The sequence below is a fragment of the Mixophyes fleayi genome, chromosome 3 (genome assembly GCF_038048845.1).
Source record: "Mixophyes fleayi isolate aMixFle1 chromosome 3, aMixFle1.hap1, whole genome shotgun sequence".
Taxonomy (NCBI): domain Eukaryota; kingdom Metazoa; phylum Chordata; class Amphibia; order Anura; family Limnodynastidae; genus Mixophyes; species Mixophyes fleayi.
Genome location: NC_134404.1, coordinates 183,711,983 through 183,733,922, shown reverse-complemented (window position 1 = coordinate 183,733,922; position 21,940 = coordinate 183,711,983). Strand labels below are relative to the sequence as shown.

The 21,940-nt window shown below is 39.0% G+C and overlaps 1 protein-coding gene across 3 annotated transcripts in view; it reads left to right on the top strand.

The window, feature by feature from the left end:
* LOC142144240 (popeye domain-containing protein 1-like) overlaps positions 1–21,940 on the top strand; it is a 170,138-nt gene that overhangs the window by 121,428 nt on the left and 26,770 nt on the right. For 2 of the 3 annotated variants that reach the window (XM_075202848.1, XM_075202846.1), the window contains 3 exons: positions 304–412; positions 724–891; positions 13,407–13,548. In XM_075202848.1, coding sequence (XP_075058949.1) covers positions 304–412; positions 724–891; positions 13,407–13,548 — 419 coding nt within the window. Of the gene's footprint in view, positions 1–303; positions 413–723; positions 892–13,406; positions 13,549–18,465; positions 18,573–21,940 lie in introns of all 3 variants that reach the window. The other variant, XM_075202847.1, reaches the window with a different exon arrangement.

The following is a 21,940-nucleotide window of genomic DNA, read 5'->3' as shown; positions in this document are numbered from 1 at the left end:
GACAAACATGTATATTATACACAGTGTCATTATGCTATGGGAACATTTACATTAGTCATTTTAAAATGTTTTGCTTATTTTATCTAAATCTTCTTTTGAAACTTGTTCTTTTGCCACTGAAAATGTGTCAGTGATTATTGTAATAAATTTAAATCGGCTTTACGGAGATGCTTTTTCAACAGCCAATATAAATAACCACCTGCAAACATTGTATTTTTACTACTTCGAGTTAATTAATACACAAGAAATGGAAACTTCAGACACTGCAGTAAATTATGTTATCTTGTTCTTACAAACTCTCAGGATGAAGGTTTCCTATAGAGGTCATTTTCTTCATAACATTTATCCCAATGCTTATATTGATTCTCCTGAATTCAGATCAACTGAGATGGCCAGAGGTGAAACATTTCAGGTAAATTTCTACATCAAATGTGTTATGATGTCTTTAAACCATTAGACAGTGAGATTCATAGCTGCTTGTTATCTATTTTAATATAATTCTGTAAAATGGGAAAATCACTTTATAGTCTTCTCCATAGGTCATATAGACTACCCAGTAAATGTGGGGTATCTAGTGGCTTAATAATATGCACCTCAGGCACCCAAATATCATCTTTTCTGAGGTATAGAAATGACCTTGTCTGGAGCTTTTAACCACTTAAGGTTTTATTACATGCATAAAGTAAAAAGAGCATTTTCCTTGCTTGTTTTTTCTTTTGTTAGGTTACAATCACAGCAGATGACAACTGTGTGTTTCTCTGCTGGTCTCGAGAAAGGCTAACCTATTTTCTGGAGTCTCAACCATTCCTATATGAAATATTTAAATATTTGATTGGCAAAGACATTACAAATAAGTTGTACTCACTGAATGACCCTACATTAAGTGACAAGGTAAGAACTTAGTGGTTTTGCACATCTCTACTAGTACCATCATTCTCTTCAGTACAATCTGAGACATTTTAAGCAAATCTCATTTAGCAGCAGAACAGACCACTTCACAGAGGCTGGCAAAGTATGCCTGGACTTTTATATAAAACACTGGTGAAGCAACAGGTTAAATGCCCCTTATAAAGCTGAGTTGATCCATAATATTCCAGAACAGATACTTTTTTTTTTTTTTAACAATCAAAAAGTGTCACATGGTTTTCTTCATTTACTAATGTACTATAAAATGTTGTATAAAACATGTTGACCGTAAACTGTCAGAATTCTGTTCCATCCTCTCCCTATCATTGTTTTATATAAAATGCTGAGTTTTCATTCAATAAACTCATACATGCCAACTTTTTAAATCCTGTACTCCGGAAGATCGGAGTACAGATCATGTGACAGAGAGTAGGAGGGGCGTGATTACGTCATTGCGTTACTATAGCCCCGCCCCTACCATAAAATCTAAAAATTCACGGTATTGAATAGCGGGGGGTAGGGCTTAAAGCCCCGCTCCCGCTATTCAATGCCGTGCATTTCGGCATTTTACAGAGTCCGGGAGGTTTGCCTACTCTTCCGGGAGTCCGGACTCCCCAAAATTTGGGAGACTTCCGGAAATTCCGGGAGAGTAGGCAAGTATGAATAAACTAGAAACCCCATACAGCTTATTTACTGTGAGCAATACAGCTGGATCCTACTTATCATTATCTATAATCTGTAGTCCAATATAATATTGAAACATAGTAAAATACCCTGTTATAATAATATATAATGTTATAGAAATTAATTGCTAGTGTAGGTACCCATGTGAGTGAGGTCCCCTTGTTGCGGTAAATGGGCATTCACAAGTTGATCAAAATGTGCATTAAGAACCTTATGCTTATATCAGAATTTATATAATATTATTGCAGAGTCTACCACGAATATGTCTTCTTGTGATTAGTATATCTTTAGTGTCTAATGTGCTCCTGCACACTTTAATCTTGCATTATATAAAGTTAGACACAGTAAAAAGACATCTTTTCCTACATTTGAAAGATGTGTGCGCGTGGGGACTAGGTGATTTAATAATGTCATTCAGTCATCAAGTGTGCTATAGTAATACTTATGATGACATTAATGGAGTCAGCATGTCCCTTAATCACTCAAAATGCATCATCATGACAGGCCAGTGAGCTTAGTCTGCTCTCCCATAATCTGGGAGTCTCCTGGACATTCCAAGAGAGTAGGCAAATATGAATTAATGGTATTGAAAGCAAGTTCATTTTTATATTAACTAGAGATGCTCACTGACCCCCGTGTTTTGGTTTTGGATCTGGATTACCTTCATGTTTTGGTTTTGCCAAAACCGCCCTTGCGTGTTTTGGTTTTGGTTTTGTTTGGTTTTGTTTTGCTATTTTTTACAAAATTACATTTTTTTTCGGCTAAAATCACATAATTTAGGCATTATTTTGTACCTACATTATTATTATTATTATTATTATTATTATTATTATTATTATTACCCTCACTAACACGAATTTACAGTCATTTCCATTCAATTTTGACCATCTCACAGGTCAATATGCTTTTCATACACTTTCAGCCAAATAGTGCAGCGATCTGTCTGTATGGTAAGCGACAGAGCAATGACTCAAACACACGGCAGTTCCTACCACATCTAGGAAACATTGCAACGGGTGCTTCACGTGTTTCTTGGATAAGTGCGGTAATTCTAGAGCAACGATCGATCTCTCCACCTGTTTTTTGGATAAGTGAGGTAATTCTACAGCTAATATATGGCAACAAATTCTGACCACCCCCCGGGATGTGTGCTTTTATCAGACACACACCAATCCAGGGTGCCGGACAACGCACTAAAAAGAGCTATTGAAATCCATAGCAAAAAGGCAGTTTGGTGCCTAACTGTATATTACACCCTACACTTATAGTGAAATAGAAAAAAAAGCAGCCTGCAAAGACTGTATGATAAATAGAAATGCCCCAAGCCCCTTTTCTCTTTGGGGGTAGATTACACCCTACACTTATAGTGAAAGTTTCAAAAAGATGTTGTCATCATCATCTTCAGCATTATCCTCACCCTTATCAGTGTGTACATCATCATCACAGACTATTAATTCATCTCTGCTTGAATCCGCCATTAGAGAAGTTTCAGTACTTGGATATATTTGCCGGTAAAGGCCTTCCTCGTGGAAGATTTTTTAGGAAGTAACCTCCTACGTCGTTCATTGACCAGGTTCCCGGCTGTGCTGAATACTTGTTTTGAGTACACACTGGAGGGTGGGCAGCTTAGGTATTGCAAAGCAAGTTTGTACATGGGTTTCCAAATGGATTGTTTTTCCTCCCAGTATGGAAAGGGACTGTCTGACATTTCCATATCAATTAACTCTTGAAAATAATCCTCCACCATCCTTTGCATGTTAATAATAGGATTGGATGGAGTTATGGCCGAGGTCACACTTTTTTTGGTAAAATCATTCAAACTAGCCCAGATGTCAAACTGTTGTTGTCTGCCACCTGCGTCATCCCTGCTAGTCTTTGGAAAGTGCAATTTTTTCCGAGCAGCAGCTGCCTGAGAAACTGAAGGAAGAGACGTCGTCAAGCCAAGGTCCAGTTCAGCGGACAACTTGCTGACCAATAGCTCCTTGCAGCTGTTTTGATTTTGGTCCTTTGGAAGCATAGAATCAAAGTAGGTCTTAAACCTTGGATCAAGCACAGTTGCCAAAGCATAGTGGTCCGACTTCAAGATTTTAATAACTCTTGGATCATTGCGAAGCAAATTAAGTACTTCATCTACAAGGCCAACATACTTTGCTGAATTGCTTTCTTTCATCTCCTCCTTCAGTTTGTCAAGCTGCTTTTCCAAAAGACGAATTAAGGGAATGACTTGGCTTAAGCACGCAGAGTCTGAACTCACTTCACATGTCAACTTGAAATGGTTTCAGCACCTTGCACAGAACAGAAAGGATTCTCCACTGTGCAAGACTGAAATACATTCCCCCTCCTTTCCCCATGCCATGGCTTGTGCAATATACTTGTATGGCTTCGCGCTGTTCCTCCATCCTCTGAACATGTAAAGGGTGGAATTCCACCTTGTTAACACCTCTTGCTTAAGTTTATGGCAGGGCAAATTAAATTGTTCTTGGAGCTGCTGCAATCTCCTACATGCTGTGGCAGAATGCCAGAAATGTCCCAAAATTTTACAGACAACCGAGAGCATCGACTGCACCTCACGGTTATTTTTCAAGAAGCTCTGCACCACCAAGTTTATTGTGTGAGCATAACAGGGAATGTGATGGAATTCGCCCAGTTGTAATGCTCGCACAATATTGTTGGCGTTATCAGAAATAACATATCCTGCGGAGAGTCCAAGTGGTATAAGCCATGCATCAATGACATCCCTTAGTTTTCGTAACAAATTATCAGCTGTATGCCTGTTAGTGAAGCCGGTGATACAAAGAGTTGCCTGCCTGTGAGAAATATTACGTAGTGGTGTACATGCTGCTGCTTTTCCTGCTTGTGAAGACGAATGACCAACTGAGTGGGCTGTCACAGTCATATGATCTCTGGTTTTGCCACTTACACTTTTCCACATATCTGTGATTGAGTGTACAGTTGTTAGAATGGCATTTTTGAGCCCAATTAGTACATTTCCTCCTTCCGCGACGCGCTGTAAGCTCATTACAGAGGAGATCTCGTGACACTCGCGGTAAGGAGAAGTAACTTCTAGGAGTTTCTGTTTCTGTGTTTCTGCTCTCTTGTCATCAGATCTAATGCTGACCACACACAGTGATCCTGCGTCTTGGCTGAGTGTTAAAGGATAGGGTATTTTTGAGAAGTAAGCTACCCATAGGGGTTCAGCAGTGATTCTCTAAACTACAGCACTCTGAGCCAGTAGAGGATGCTGACATACAAGCCTGATACTCAGCTGCCAATGACAAACACCCCTTAATTGATCTATGCAGACACAGGTCAGAGCCAGTGATGTTACAACAGCTCAACTTACTGAAATGTACGTTTCTAACTTGTATCAGAGACCTTTATGACGCTGTATCTTCAGCTAATTGGAATGGAGTGGGAGAAGGAGGACTGCAGTGACAGAGCTCAGCATTGATTGGGCCGGGGGCGCCCCCGCCCCCGTCCTGATCAGTACCTCTGCTGAGCTCTGTCAAGAGCCCCCTGGATGCCCGAGGACCCTGGGCTGTAGCCCAGTTAGACCTCGGGTTAATCCGGCCCTGGTCGCAATGGAATTTTGTAACAGGGACACAAAACATCAATTAGCTGTGAAAAACCAGCTGTGTTTATAGTGGATATTGGATGCAGATCTAACACTAGCATAGCCGCCATGGCGTCTGTGATCCGCTTTGCAACTGGGTGACTGCTGTCATATTTGCTTCCTCTAGCAAAAGATTGTTTCACAGTTAATTGTTGTAAAGTAGTAGTGCTCTTCCTCTTGGCTTTCATATGGGAGGAAGATTCACCCCCAGCAGCAGCAGCAGTGGGATTAATGCTCAAACATTCTTCAGAGGAATCAATTATAGTGCAGGAGTCATCGAGCCTTACCAAGTGGGATGCAGGGCTAACTCTGATCGATACTGAGGATATTGATGAGGACGGTGTTGTGGGTGTAGATTGCAGCCGTCGGGATGTAGGTGAGAGAAAGGCTGATGATGGAGTGCTTGTTATTTTTTTGCCATAACTTTAAGCTTTTCCCAGCACCTTGCCATTAACTCTCGTCAAATGGCGTAACATGGATGAGGTTCCAAGATGGTTAAGGTCCCTCCCTCGGCTGACTGTTGCTTTACATACACTACAAATGGCTATACAACTGTTGTCAGGATATGGGTAGAAATAATTCCACACAAAAGAAGTGTCTTTTTTGGTCTTATGCCCAGGCATGACAATGGTCTCCTTCTTGTCATGTGCCAGAACTGCTGTCACTGGTGGAGGACTTACACAAACAACCTCATCCTCATCAACATCCTCATTAGCACCCTCATCGGCTACACAAATATCCCCCTCATGCTCCTCCAATTCCAAAGTGGCATCCTCAATTGGTGTATCACCGGCTACACTCGGGCTGTTCAGGCACACATCAGCAGAAATCCTAAAAGGGCCCTTCTTTATGGGTACACTATTTGAATGGTCACGATTACACATACCACTCGTGGATGGACTCTCCTCAGGGATTGGTGTCATTTCTAATTCTGAGCATACATTTTCCTCTAATGTCTTACTGTTTTCTTGCAGCTCGGCTTTCACACGTAACAGTTGTTGTGCACCACTTTTGGACTCCAAATTACTTGGTTTTGTTTGGTCACGAGTGACCTTACAAGAAGAAGACTCAGTAACAATTTTAGATCTCGCACTAATAGAGAAAGGCGAAGGCCTCATTCTTTCTTTGCCACTGCATGTGTAGAATGGCATGTTGGCTTTTTTTTTTTTTACAGGCAGTTAACTTTTCCTCTATTACATCTTTTTCTCTTCACGGTAAAAGGTGTTTTTTTTTGTGGTTTTTTTTTTCCCCTGACTTCAAAAGACTATGTACTTTTACATAGGCTTTACCAGATGACACGTAGGGAAGACTACCATCAGGACTGGTTGCAGCAGCTGCTTGCTGCTCCTGCTCATATGTGGACTGCTGTGAATCCATTTTAATGAGACCCTAAACACTTGTAGTCAAATTCAGATAGATTTAGTAATGGTATATTACAATTTCAGCACCAGAAAATAGCTTTTTTAGAAGAGGGGAATATGTGACACCCCAAACACTTGTAGTGTAAATTAGGAAAAATGCCTCCTCTATACTCCTCTCTTCCTGCTCTATTCCTGCAACCTAACCCTTCTCTCTCCCTCTCTCAAATGGCGCTGGATCGCTGTGGAGGCGGCTATTTATTCATTTTAAAAATCATGAGATCCAAGATCCGACGACGTCAAGATGATGTTTTGCCTCATTTTGAAACCCGAATAGGCGGGAGAGTACCGAGCCGATTTCGGAAGTTTGGGCAGGTTCGGTTTTGAGGAAACCAAGCCCGCCCATCTCTAATATTAACTGAATTGTATAAATTTAATTCCACTACTTGTATTGACATTTCTAATGCTGTGAAGTCGGAATGCAATATTTACTGCTGGGATCATTAAACACTTGGTTTAAAACAAAAGTAGTGTTAAAAACAATGAGAATGATGTAGCCTAAAACACTGCTGTAAGTGCAAATGCACACAATTATTCTAATGCAAATGTGGTATTTGCTGCCAGAATCCGTTACTTTACATATCCAAATAAATTACCTTTGCAAATGGCTTCCTTTGCTGTAATATTGCATATATATTTTCTAAGCACTATTCCCTGGCTGCATATATACTCCACAAATTGATATATTTGCTATTCTGCAAGCAGCTAGTTGTGGTCGCTTCATACAAAGTTCCTATTGGCTGGTAAATATGACATTGATGCCCCCTAGTGGCGGTTGAGCCAGCTGTTTCACTCTCCACATAGAAACCCTAGCTTGGTAAAACTGTTCAAGGTTAGGATTACACACAATAGTATAGCACCATAATGCTTTTCATTTGTAGGTTGCATTGTGCTTTATTTTGAATTCTATTTTGTTTCTTCTGATTTTAATTCTATAATCAAAAGCACTATGCAGCAGAATGTTTCTATCCATAATACGAGTTGACAGATCTAGATTTCCCGAGGTGCCTAAAAAGTTATGTGAAACAGAACATTTTCAAAATAACAAGAGATTAGAGGAAAGACAGAAGCATAAACTTTTATGAACATATCAGTTTGGGTTTCTGAAATATTTAAACCGGAGAACGTTGTAACAATAAGCTGTTATCTTTCTTGATCCGTTGCAGACTCTAATGTGGCATTGGCCACGTTATCAGGTAGAATAGCACTGTTAATTTTTTTTAATTTTCTTTTTTAACATCAATAAATTTTATTAAAGATTTTAAAGTAAAGCGTAGAAGGGTACAGAAAAAAAAGGGTGGGGAAGGGAGGGGATACATATTGGGAGGCAGACATAACATTGTATATCAAACCATGCGACATATGTAAAAAGACATATCGACAATATCTCAACAAGGTGAGAAAATAAACACTCTATTGAGGTTTAGCTTGGGATTGGGAGTAGATCTAGCAGGGCCGGAGATAGAAAGTTATGACTTTTTAGTGGGTGGATTATTCTGGAACCTTCGCCATCAGTTGTAAATTCGTGGCAAGACATCCACTTAACAATTGGGGAGGATGGTGACATAGAGTAAGGAGCATCTAATGTCTCCATTTGAAAACTAAAATGTATCTTCATAATGACTTTGTGAAGGGTAGGGGGAAATGGCTGTTTCCAAAGTTGCGCAATTGCCACTCTAGTGGCTACTAAGATATGACCCCAAATATATCTGTAATGTTTGGGTAATTGAGGGCAGCTAGTAGTGTCAGAGTTAAGGATATAGGGCCTGATTCATTAAGGAAAGTTAATTTAAAAAATAAGTAAGTAGTCTCCTGGACAAAACCATGTTGTAATGTAAGGGATGCAAATTAGTTTTCTATTTTGCACATAAGTTAAATACTGCCTGGAATAGTTACAATCCGAGCCTCCAACAACTCCTCAGTAAACCCATCACAGCCCGTGCCCTCATTGAATAAAGTGACTAATGTGGGAACAAGATCTTTCTGAAAATTGATGTAAAAGTCGGTAATATACCCATCTGGGCCAGGGGCTTTTCCTTTCGGAAGGTTTTTAATGACATCACTCACCTCTCTAGAGATCCATGGGCTGTTTAAAGTCTGGAGTGTGTCTGTATCCAAGGAGGGGATGTGTATATGTTGGAGGAAGTCATGAATGTCAGTCGGGGAGGGTTGCAGGATACTAGGATTGTCTTAAAGGCCAGCATAATTTTTTTGCAAACAATTTAGCAATATCGCGAATATTTTAATCCACCGGGGCCAGAGAGATGTCTGGTGCGGTTTCTAGCCTGTTGTCCTATGAGTTACCGCACCAACATACGCCCTGCTTTATTCCCCGTTGTATAAAACTTATGGCGGAGACGTGAGAGAGCCGCCTGGGTACAGGACATGAGGAGCTGCTGAAGTTGGTGTCTAAGCTGGATCAGTTCACTTTTTACGTGTAGTAGAGGGTTTGGCTTTGTTGCTGTTTTCTAAAGCCACAATTTTAGACTCTTAAGTCCCTCTGCATGGAGGCATTGGCTCTTTTGAGTCTAGCACCTGTTTGGATCACAGCACCTCTAAGGACAGCTTTTAGAGCACACCAGTGTGTGAGAACTGATGTATCCGCTATAGAGTTAGTGGCCAGGTAATTATCTAGTGATTCCTGGATGGCAGATTTGCCTTCACTGGAAGTGAGGAGATAGGACGGCAATCTCCAGGGTCTGGGGGGTCAAGACTGGGCAGAGGGGAGCCAAGACCATAGGAGTGGAGCATGGTCAGACCAAGTAATTGGAAGTATCAAAGTGGTTTTAGAGTGTTGGAGGGCCCATTTGTCAGTGAGTATGAGATCAAATCTAGAATAGGTATTCTGTACATGTGAGTGGTAAGTAAAGTCTTTCTCAACAGGGGTCAGTGCATGCCATGCGTCATACTCTGCCAACAGCTTACGGAATGAGAGGGAGGGACCACCAGAGTCTGAGGGTATAGTGGTGCCAGGAGGGCATGTCTTATCTAGTCTGTGATCTATGACTAAATTAAAGTCTTCTAGTAATATCAGACTGCCAAGCCAAATTTTCTGTATCTCTTTAAACAGAGCTTTCTAAAAGGGTATTTGCCTAGAATTAGGATGAATTAAGATGACTGGCTTGTTTTCCAAATGACCAGTTAAGATCAAATATTTTCCCTGTTTATCCTCCAGTTTCTGGTGCAACATGAATGTGACCTTGGGGCTGAATAAAATGGCAACACCATTACGTTTGGGCCGTTAGCTGAGTAACAAATAGGGTAATGTTGATCTTTATGGATAGGGGGAGCTCTTAAACAAAAATGAGTTTCATGCAAAGCTACTACATCGCCTCTATATTTACGAAATGCACTGAGCACCTTTTATTTGGGCAATTGAGACCCCTTACATTAGAGAAAGGAGTTTAATCATAAAGAACCGGGTCCATACATATGAGAAACCTCAAAAAAAAATTTGATAGATATTGTTGTGAGATTAAGAAATAGACAGGTGCATGGTGTCTTATCTGAACATAATGGCTGCTATTGGAATGGGAGGGGGAAAAGACAAAGAGCAAGAGATAACAAAAAGGTAAAAAAAGGGAAACAAAACTACTGAAATAACCCAGAAATCGGGTTAGCGCATTTGCCGCATTGGGAGGAGGGTGGCAAAATGAGTAGCATGTGGGGGCGTGGAGCCTATATTAAAGGCAACCCCCACCCATGTGTAAAAGGGAGATAGAACTCTAAGGGCAACCTAGACACAGAGATACAAGGAGGGGATAGCCTAATATTCGTATCTATGGTGGCTGCACATTGAAGGAGACCCTAAGTACAGAAGGAAAAGTGCTAGCACCTGTGGGGTATAGAGGGCGCACAAAGGGCAAGTAAATGCAGTGATGCGTAGCAACATGGTAAATATATGAAAATTAGAAATCAATACAGAACAACGGAGAACACTAATACAGTGCTATTTAGCACTGTTCTTTTAAAGCACCATCAAGCAATAGAGTTTTGTTTTGTTTTTTTAAATGTACACAACTACCCTTGTTTCATTCAATAAACATATATTGATTTTCAAAATAAGTTATATTTTAGTCCAATCTTTTTTTTTTGTTTAACAAAGGGACTTTATACTGAAAAGCAAGATATACTTTGATATTATTCATTGAATTATATCCTCTGAATAATTTTAGAGAATAATTCAATTAGTCATTTTTCATGTGTCTGAAAAATGCCTTATTGAATTATTATTGTATAGTACTGTGGTACAGCAAGTGTTCCTCCATTTGTAATGACAGATAACACAGGTCTGCCCCCCAAAAAATTTTGGACAGCTGTTTTGGTTTAGTTGACTGATTTTTACGTTTTTTGGTGCGCTGAATCTAAAAATGACAGACGTTTTGTCCTGGGACGTCAGGTTTTCAAACAAACGGGTGGTCATCGTTTAACAAAATCTCTTAACGCAAATATTTTATTTACATGAAAAATATTAACTCATTTGCACCGGTGACGACAAAATTAACACCACACTCAAGTAGATTGCTTGTAAAATTGTCTCCTTCAAGTACACCGAATGAGCAACAGGTATGGACGCATAACGGCCACCATTGTGAGGTAAAACTGCTTCTAAGCTTCTTTTGAAAGAGTCAATGAAAAGCCTCAGAAGAATTATACTAAATGTGGAACTGAGCCATCAACCCCTCTAAATCAGAGCAAAACACCAAATTGCCCTCATGAAAAAGTAAGACAGAAAGTCTTTTTCCCGATGTCTGTACCATGCAAAACCTTACCCTCCATCAACAAATTTTTGCTTTTAAGTCTAGAACCAAGTAATTCAGCAGATTGCTTAGGTAGATCTAGGTCTCTCACCAAATCATTGAGTTCCTCTTGCGAGAAAAGTTTTGGTTTGTCAACTTCAACATCTGAAGAACTTGATCCATCTTCAGGCTGAAATACAGTTCCATTCTCGTCAGGCCAATTGACTTCATCCAGGTTTGTGGGAGGGTCGGGCACAGGGACGTCTGGACCATGGGGAATGGGACGAATAGCAGAAGGAAGATTGGGATACGTGATGGTGCACTTCCACTTTGAATTGTACCCCTTCACATCACAGGAACAGAAATAACAATCATCACTATGATTCTTTTGCTCGCGCCACATCATAGGAATTCCAAATCGAAAAGCTTTTATCTTGCCTTTTGACCAATTACGAAGATCTTCGACGCACCGCTTACATACTTTATGAGGAGCCCGAACTTTATCTTAGTCACCAAGTTTTAATTTAAAATAAACTAAATAAACTTTATTAACAAAATCCGTAATATTCAACTGCTGCTTTTTCACCATTAACTCTCCACATATGAAACAGAAACTGTCAGTTGAATTTACACACTTTCTTGGAGGCATTGCACTAATTTTGAACCACACAGACAATAGCAGGATGACGACTGAAATTAAATACAAGATTGTGGAGGAATCAGAGAACAAGTTAATGCATGAAAGAACATGTCCGGGCAGGCCCTAGCAAGCACACTCAACAATGCAGAGATCACCATCAGGACCAATAAACATGTATTTTCATGTTTTTGGGAGCACTGGCAGTGAAAATAAATTTGTTTTTCCATGTTCAGTTTTTTTTACCCAAGTATGATGAATTTGAAATTTAGCGATTTCCAGCTACCTGTTTGACCAAGGCACATTTCGATTGTGAAAAAACCTGACGTCCCAGGGAAAAACGATGGTAATTTTCGAATTCAGTGCACCAAAAAACATAAGAATCAGATAACATTATGAAAACAGCTTTTTGGTTGCAGACCTGTGTAATTGGTAATTCCTACATGAAAATAGATAATATAGCTCTAGTATGAGCAAGATCATCCCTGCCTCAGTGCCCCAGTGATAGAGCATGTTTACATAATACAGATATTATTTATAGGAGTTTATACACATAGTTACATTCCTTGTGTATTCTAGATAAAAACTAATGAACCAATTGGTAATTGTAATGTACATTTGTGGATGTAGCGATGACAGGTTGTGGACAAAATAATGGGGGGATTCATGGTACTTAATTGTTTCTTATTTGAGACATTAAAATAACCTGTTTCATTGTTTTTGTATGTTTTGTTTATAGCTTATATAAATATTATGTAAAGGAAACTGCACAATCCACATAATACATACTAATTGGTAGGACCATAACTAGGGCTGTGTGAGAGGGGCAATTGCCCAGGATGCAGAGCTGAAGAGGGATGTAGGGACATGAATATTTTAGGCTAATTGGGCTACAGTTGGCATCAATTTTCCTTCTTTCTCCAGGTGCTAAAATTTCTATTTACGGTTCTGCTGCTTGGAAATTCTTAGGGGCATATTCAATTGACGGTGCGATCGCCGAAAATCCCGCGCTGGAAAAATATTACCGTTAATACGGTAATATCTTGCTGTATTTCAGCTCGCAGCTCCCTAAAATCCAGCGAGTAAATTACCGTATTAACGGTTTTCCCGTGCAGATTACCGTAATAACGGTAATATTTTTCGAGCGCGGGATTTTCGGCGATCCCGCCGTCAATTGAATACCCCCCTTAGTTTGATATGACTGGGTCTGCTATAAAAGGACACTGGAATTTGAGTGTTGGGTGCAGGTCACTATACATCTGAGGAGCTACTTACTGGTGTCTTACACAATTCTATACTGCTGGACAATGCATGAGCTTTTACTCAGAGCCTGGTCAGACCCTTTTTATTGTCCAGTCTGATTTAGGACACTGCTTAACTGATGTCAAATATTTTCTGTGTCCTTTTAGATAGCAAAGAAGATGGACCGGCAGCCTAGTCTTTGCTCACAGCTGTCTGTTATGCAGATGAGAAACAGTATGGCCAGCACAAGTGACAGCGAGGATGGTTTGCATAGCTTTCTACGAGGAACGTCAACTGCCTCTTCTCTGCGTAAGTTCCACAGCAATGTCATCCAGGAATCTACAAGTCAGCATTTACCTTATTCAGTGTAGGGAACATATGGTTATTGATGAAGATATTCTATTTCATAATATATTATATTCACTTCCAGCAATGCTTTTGCCTTGTTGTTAGTGAACAAATGTAGGTTCCCCCCCCACTTCATGAGGTTGTGTGTTAACCTGGGAAGCAACTCTGTTTGCATATCAAATGCTGTGAGCAACTTCCGGTGGAAGGTTGAATCCACCCCAAAGAAAGGTTTGATATCATGTTACAAGAAGCAAGGAAGGTCCCTATTGCTGCCTGCTATCAGCCTGGTAAGGCAAAGCTCATTGCTGATGGAAACTGTAAGTTGAATGCAATGGAGGTCTGTGCGTGTGAGGAGGCCTGGTAGGCTAGTATGAAAATGGATTATAGTGTATTTTGAATAGAAGGTGAATAAAAAATGTGTAAATGCAAGGCTTGTGTAGACTTATAAAAGTTAGATTGAGATTTGGTCAGTATATGTGGAGTTAAAATTGTAGCATTTATCTTTGGTTTGCAGATGTTAGAATATGCCTGAGATTAGAGTCTTTAATACAGTATTAATACAGTAGTACATTTGAATGGAAGACAGTTATAACATGTAACTGCTTGATTGGTAGGTTTTGTAAGACAATGTGATGTTGTAGTTTTGACAGAGGTTGAAGATTAATATGTGACTATGTGGATTGAGGTTTCATGGATAGGAATTGTATACATTTGAGTTGGCACTGTGGTTGAGCAGTGTGGCTGAAGTAGTGGTAAGATGGCTGACAATGTGTTCGTTCCTGCAGTGCTGTGCAGTTGTGGGACTGTGCTGTACATTTGATTTGTGAGACACAGTGAAAAAGAATTGTGGTGTTTTTAGTGAAATACATAGTTTGTATCCTTTGTCTTTGGTTTGAACTGTGAGTCCTGGAGTTCCTGTGATGTATGGAATGGATTGTGGAATGACTGAAAGTAGTTTGTAATGTGAATTTTGAAATAATGTGGTTTATTGCTGGAGAAATTGAGTTAGTTAATATAACAGCAATGTAATGTTTGCAAGATGACTGCCATTGTAAGTTAATGTGATCATGATGATTAGACAAAATGGCTCCTGTGTAAATAATATATTTGCTATGATGCTATAAGTTTCCATGTGAGATAAATGGAGTTTATAGTGTGAGATGTTGTGAAATGGATGGAGGAGTGAAATGTGTTTCAAATGCCTAAAGTGGAGTCTAACCTGAGGGTCTATCTCTCTCTCTTTTCCCCCACAGACCCCCCCCCCACACACACACACAGAATACAGAGCACATCACACTCTTCACAATAGGACCAGATTTATGCTACGCCCCCCCACCATACAGTCACAATCCTTTAACAATAGGTGAAACTGATATATAGACACACCTTTACACTACACAATAGCTGAGAAACACACACAATGACTTGTATATTTATAAAACAGGCAATAAATATAATGTATTGTATGAACATCTATGCTGTACCACCCATGTAATAGAGCAAACAAAACCTGGTGAAATCATATAAATATACTCTGTTATACTGTTTTGTAATATATATGAGTTTTACAATTATAATAATTAAGAATACAAAACATTGTAAATGAAGCTACATCTTGTGTGCAGTTTTTCTTGAAGATATAAGCATAAATTTATTATATATAAATTGGTCCTGTGGATTTAGGAAGAATAAGAATTATATTTCTTAGGTTAAATCAGAACTATCTTTGCGAGGAGCTGGTTGACTGTAATAAATCATAAATAATGTTAATAAATGGCCATCAACTCATTTGACCATTCCAGACTATTAGAACCCATTTACAACCAAAATAGATACCCTTTTACAGTTCTGTATCAAATAACATCACATTTTCAAGGCTTATAATGTAGATTGATAGACATTATTAAGTTATGCTTTGATAGAGAATGGATAAGAAAATGAAGGCTGCTTTATGAACCAGGATTTATACACCCTCAATGTAATTTACTAACTGCAGAACATGCAGGTTCACAATACATTTCTTTGTTTTAGCAATTGTGCTTAATTATCCACCTCAAACATAACTGAGAGCAGGTCCACAGCACACTCTCATTTAAGGATTCTAAAACTTTCCCAAAATAATACGCTGTGCCATCTTTTGCAGGTTTGTAATAGAATAAGAACATAATTTTAAAGCCCTTCCTCATACAATTTTAGGACCACTCTTTGTTCATTTTAACTTTTCCATTTCTCTAGTAAAATACTACTTCAATTTGTCTTGATGTTCTAAATTAACAATTTCACTTCCATTGACATAGAATCTACATCATGAAATGTCCCACACTTAAGTGGTCAATGATGTAGATATTGAGTGTTATCTTCCTAGAGCTCTTATTTGATGAATCATCCTCACATGTTCATCATCATCATCATCATTTCGACAAATACACTTGTGACACAAACCTAAAGCATTCTACAGGCCTGAGTGCTTGTTTTCCACCAGTGAGGGGATATGATGGTTCTGTAATGTTGTAGCATGGTTTTCTTAGCAGTCATTCCCTACAAAGGACAGTGCTAATCGCTACTTGGTAGTACTGAGTGATCGTCAGCCCATGTTGCAGCATTTGTTTCCTTCCTTGAGAGGTGTCTTCCAGAAAAGCAATGCCCCTATCCAAAGCGCACACGTGGTCACCCATTGTTCTGAGTATGACATTGATTTTATCTATATGTCATTGCCTTCTCAGTCATCACTAAATCTGAGCTCAATTGAGCAATTATGGGATATTCTGTAAAAATAAAATACATTTAAAATTTGCTTGGGTCGAGTGAGAAATAACAGTAATATTGGTTATTTCTGTAAAGGCTGCGCTGTGTAAAATCGGTTTGGGCTCCCGAGTTGCAAACTCGCCATGGCAGCGAAAGGGACATCAGATCGATTTTGTTTTTCATGCACCCCTTTTGTGTGTTTAAATGTTTTTATTGCATCAGTCGAAGAGGACCTAGAAATGCTCTTTTCTGTATACATTGCATGTGGAAGGTCATGTTACGTATAAAATGACCATTGAATTACTTGGTTTTGCTAGTGTTTTTAATGCTAGTAAAAGCACATAAACTATTTTGGAAGTGAAACCTATTTGTTCCAATTACCCCATGCCCCATACCACGATCAGTTGCACTTCTGGAAAGAGGGGAACCTTTGGCAGCAGCTTCAGTGGCCGAGATAACTTAACTTGCTAATGTGTTATGACATTTTTAAGAAATGCTCATAAATAAAACACATAAGTCTTTAAAATTACTATGAACTTCGTTTCTGGCAAAATTGTACACCAATTTATAAAGAGCAGAATCTGTACAAAGGCTCAAAGTTAGAGGCAGAAAACTTTGTTTTGTGAAATACTTAAATGTTGCACATTATCTGGTTCGGTGGTTCACGATTACCACCATTCCGACAGCGAGGAATCCTACACTTAAACTCTGAAGCTCTAAAAAAAATGATTGAAATATAATCGGACTTTCCTCCATACTGACGGTGTAGATATCTGATTGCAGCAGGATGCTGACCGCAAGTGATTCCGACTACTGAGGTGTCCGTCACTAGACTTTGACGTCATTGCGAGCTCTATCACTTTTAATTTAAAGCAGCAATGTCGGGTTAAGCGTTTGAACACTTAACAGCCTGGATTACATTATACATGCTGTGGGTCCAGCCATTGCCACTTTAAAACTGCAGTTTGAATTAAATCCATTAGAAATTACGTCATTTTTTACCGTCCATGTTTTGCAAGGTCGTTTTTTACACTGGTAGGGATTTGAAGGTGCCGCAAATACCACTTGTCACTAACGTGGTAAGTCGCAATTTTTACATTACCGGTGTTGTACTCATCGCTATTTTTTCGTCAGTGTCTACTGTGTCGGGGTTATTAGAGCCGGAAAAATGACTACCACCAGGAAAATGAGGGTTACGTATGACGATCAGACGCAGTGTAAAAATTAGCATTTCCTTTCACCCACAGTTTTGTCTCCTTTTGCACCCAGAGAACAAGTGCAGTGCATGTTTTTATGTGCAAAAAAAATAAAAATCTATCAAAATGTAGGCTTTAGATGTAATCCACTGTCATAGAACTAATGCTATTATTTTTTTTATTTTTAATTCATTCAGTGTGGAGGTTATGGCAGATTGACAGAATATGGTTGCACTGATAATGAATTTAGCTATAAAGCATTTAAGATGCAAATTTAAAGACAAATCGTGTGCAATTGTTGTGAATTTGGCCAATTATTTATATAACACCGAAATTGCTTGATTTCAGTAGATAATTGATCTGATTACATTTGTAATTCTGCTTCTTTAAATCCAGAGATGACTGACAAATTATCTGTACACCTAAAGGTACAAGCATTGAGCCCCTTTTAAGTGCTCTATACCCCCCTCAACTGTCCCTGCCTTCAGCTACTTTACCGATCAGGGTTACAAATTACTTGTATCAGGGTTGTGGTTTTATACTGTGCCAGGTTCACCGCATTCACGTATGAAGTTTTGTGTCTGTCCATTGTAAATGGCTCCTTCCAAGCCTCAAAAAAAGGTTGTGTGTTCTGCTTTCTGGTGGCTTTCAAGCAGCATGTTGCATGTGCTTATGTCATGATAAAAGCATGTCATTTTAGAGTTTTTAAAGCGGCTATTGAATGTAATTGTGATTAATTATTAATTAACCTTACACAGCTGCACAAATAATACACACATACTTTAGTTCCACTGTCATTTATCATAACTCAATCAATGCTGTTGTCTTTACTTACAGGTTGTCAAATATTTAATTATTATTCAGACAAATTTCCTAGACTAATGAGTGTTAAGTGTTTGCTGAATAAGGAAAACTAACCATTTGCTTTTATATTAAGGAAATAACCACCAAGAGTTCTATAATTCACATGGAATGGGTCGTTTGCCGCATGATGTTTTCTGTTGATAACCTCATATTAAAAAATAAACAAGAACCACTCACAAGGTACTAATGGGTAATTATTAGAAAAGTGTTTGTGGGGGCGTTTAAGCTATGTAATTACTGAAATAGTGCAATGGTATAGTGTAGACCTGTACAAATGAACCAGTAACTGAGATGCATGAGGCACTGATGAGAGAGGTGATGGAGAAGTGAGTTAAGGAACTGTAATGTAAATGTTAATCAAATCTTATAATAGTTTTGAATGTTTCATATTTTAGAAGGTTTCGGTCTCCCGTTGCACAGATTGATGTGTTAGATTCTTTCTGCTTTCCATTGTTTAATTATAATTGTGTTCTAACACGATAACTATAGGTTTTTTCCTAGTTCTATCATTCGCTAACAAGAAAGACCTGTGCACTCATTGGTTGCGAGGAACTAATCTACATTAGCACTGTTGGCATAGTTATGTTTTTTTGGCTCAACGGAGCATTCTTATAGGTCACAAGTCTGCCACTCCATAGGAATGCATACAGCAGTCAAAGTTACAAATATATATTTTATGACAACTCCAGAATACATGATGAGCTAAATACAAAAGGGGGAGATTCAGTTCAGCGCAAGATGTCGCAATGTGTCTTTGGCCAGTCCACGGAGACATATCGCCTCGATGTTCTGGCTCAAGTTTCTGCTCATTTCCCTTCACATCCCATAGAGTTGCACAGATAATAGGAGATTCCTTACCATAATAGGCGGCAATATGATATTCGGTGGCACCTCGCGCTGAATTGAATCTACCCTATTGTGTGTATCTTGGAAACTTGAGGTAATATGGTGTGCATTGTTGTCTTGTTCCTTGCACCCAAATTGCTGTGAGTGTGGGTAATGGTATCACAGACTTGAATCCATATAGTCTATATTGCAGTTTTATTTCTGGCACTTCCTGAACTTTACCTTCTATCATTAATACAAAACACTCCGAAGGAGAATAAATTATATTGAAAATTTGACAGAGGGGATGATGATGTTTAAAATTTCTGCTACCAATTTCTAAAATGCCTCCTTTTATAAGCCTACCATTGCTAGAACAAAGTATTTGTGTTGTAAAAAAAAATATTGAAAAAGAAATTAATTTAGTTAATATTTGGATTGGCTTTCCTTTAGACAGCATGACTACCAATTGGTTACACACTACAATATGGGCCTAAGTTGGACAAAATCAGTACATTAGGTTTAATACATGAGTTTATGACTCCATTTATAATAGAGATTTTCACTGACCCCCGTGTTCTGCTTTTGGATCTGGATCAACTTCGTATTGTGGTTTTGGCAAAAACGCCATCGCATGTTTTGGTTTTGGATCTGTATTTTTTTTTTCCCTTTTAAAAGTTTTTATTAAATTTTGCAAAAGTTTTTAAGGGGTACAGAAATAAAAAGGGGGGGAGTGGGGAGGAAGGAAGAACAATAAACAAATGGGTAAAAGGGGAGGGTGGGGGGGTACATAGTGGGTAAGGAACACAACAATATATCAGCAACTTTTAACCAAAGAAGATACATCAAAAACCCTTTCAATGCGTTTTGGATCTGTATTTTTCAGAAAAATAGGTAAAATATGCTAAAATCAGACAATTTTGCTTTTTTTTATTTCCTACATTATTAACCTCAATAACACTAATTTCCAGTAAGTTGCAGTCAATTTTTACCACCTCACAGGTCACAATATTAATTTCATCCACTTTTGGACAAAGACTGCAGCGACCTGGCTGAATGCTAAGCAACAGAGCAACGACACAAACACATGGCAGTTCATAGCATATCTAGGAAACATTGTCACACAGCAGTGACAGAAAAGAAAAGTGGTGCAAGATGGAATTCTCCTTGGGCCCTCCCACACACCCTTATGTAAGATATTGCAAAGGACATGTACATTTTAACAAAGCAAGCACTTCAGTGACAAGGAGTGACACTTTTGTGGCTGATTTGCTTGGTTTGTTTGGGCCCCCATAAAACAAGTTGCCAATAGCTTAGCTGACTTTAGCCCAACAGTGCTGTCAATGAACTCTACATTATTAAATCATGTCTGCTCGTGCTGCATCTTTAATCTCCTTCTCTTCTCTGGATACTTTCCTCTCATTTCTGAACAATTGCCAAACTTATGTAGACACAGGAATGGATATTACAACTGGAGTGGCATTATCTTCTTCAGACAGACTGTGACACGGAACATGTGGGCAGTATGGAATCCATCATGTTGGAATATGCTGCATTGAATAGAGATTTAAACCAATATATAGATGCAGTTGAGGAGACAGTACTTAAATTAAAATGTGACCCACCGGATGAGATCCCGGATCTACGAGAGCTTGTACACGAGAGTTCCACTGCGATTCAGAGGAATAATACAGAGGAGGCCCTGACCCAGGATGATAAATATGTCCAGTTTAAAGAACAGCTCAGAGATCTGAGATAACAAATGCGTGTGTCATCGGCCCCTGCAGCCGAAGCTATGGAAGATGAAGAGGAGATCGAATGGCTCATTCAATCAGTTATGGTTCCTTTGATCGCTCCACCTGTTACTTGGGTAACTGTGGTAATTCTACAGCTAATACATGGCGACGGACCTCCTGGGATGCATACATTTCTCATACCAAGACCAATCCGGGTGCCCTGACGGGTTGGAGATGGTGAGCCCAGTGATAAACAAAGTATGTGGTCACACGTACGAGAGAGAAGAAATTTGAAAGGATGATTGAAAACAGTCTTCATCCTAACACAATATTAATTCAACCCCACAGAAAAACCACCATTACAGAAGTCTCCGTAACATAAATGTCAAAGACAAAAATGTCAAAAACAAAAATGTAAAAAAGAAAGGCTTTTACCTTTTTTAAAAAAAACAAAAACACATCTTTAATAAAGGTGAAACTATACAGTAGAAAAACATAAAATTGCCAACATGTCATTTTACCCAAATATTAATAAACATTCCAGCACATGCTAGCTTCCTTCTCTCAGCTAGATCCCAGCACCTGCAATCTACATTGTCGTCCTCATCCTTACCCTCATCAGTGTGTACATCTTCATCACGCAATACTAATTAATCCCGGCTCTAGTCCACCATTACAGAAGTCTATGTACTTGGAACTAAATGCTAGTAAAGGCCTTCCTTGTGGAATTTGTTGTTCATTCTACGACAGAGCTGTCATGATTTTTGGGCAATTCCTTTTTGTCTTGAACCAGACCAAATTTTAAAATGTTCTGTTAAATCATCTGCATCATCACTGGGTCTCTTAGAAAAGCTTCGTTTTCCTAGCAGCAGTAGCCGGAGAAACTGAAGGAGGGGTGTCTGTCGTGTCAGGTATCACTTCAGCTGTCAACTAGCTCACCAGGAGCTCATTGTATCTCTTTTGATCTGGGACAGTGGGAAATAAAGA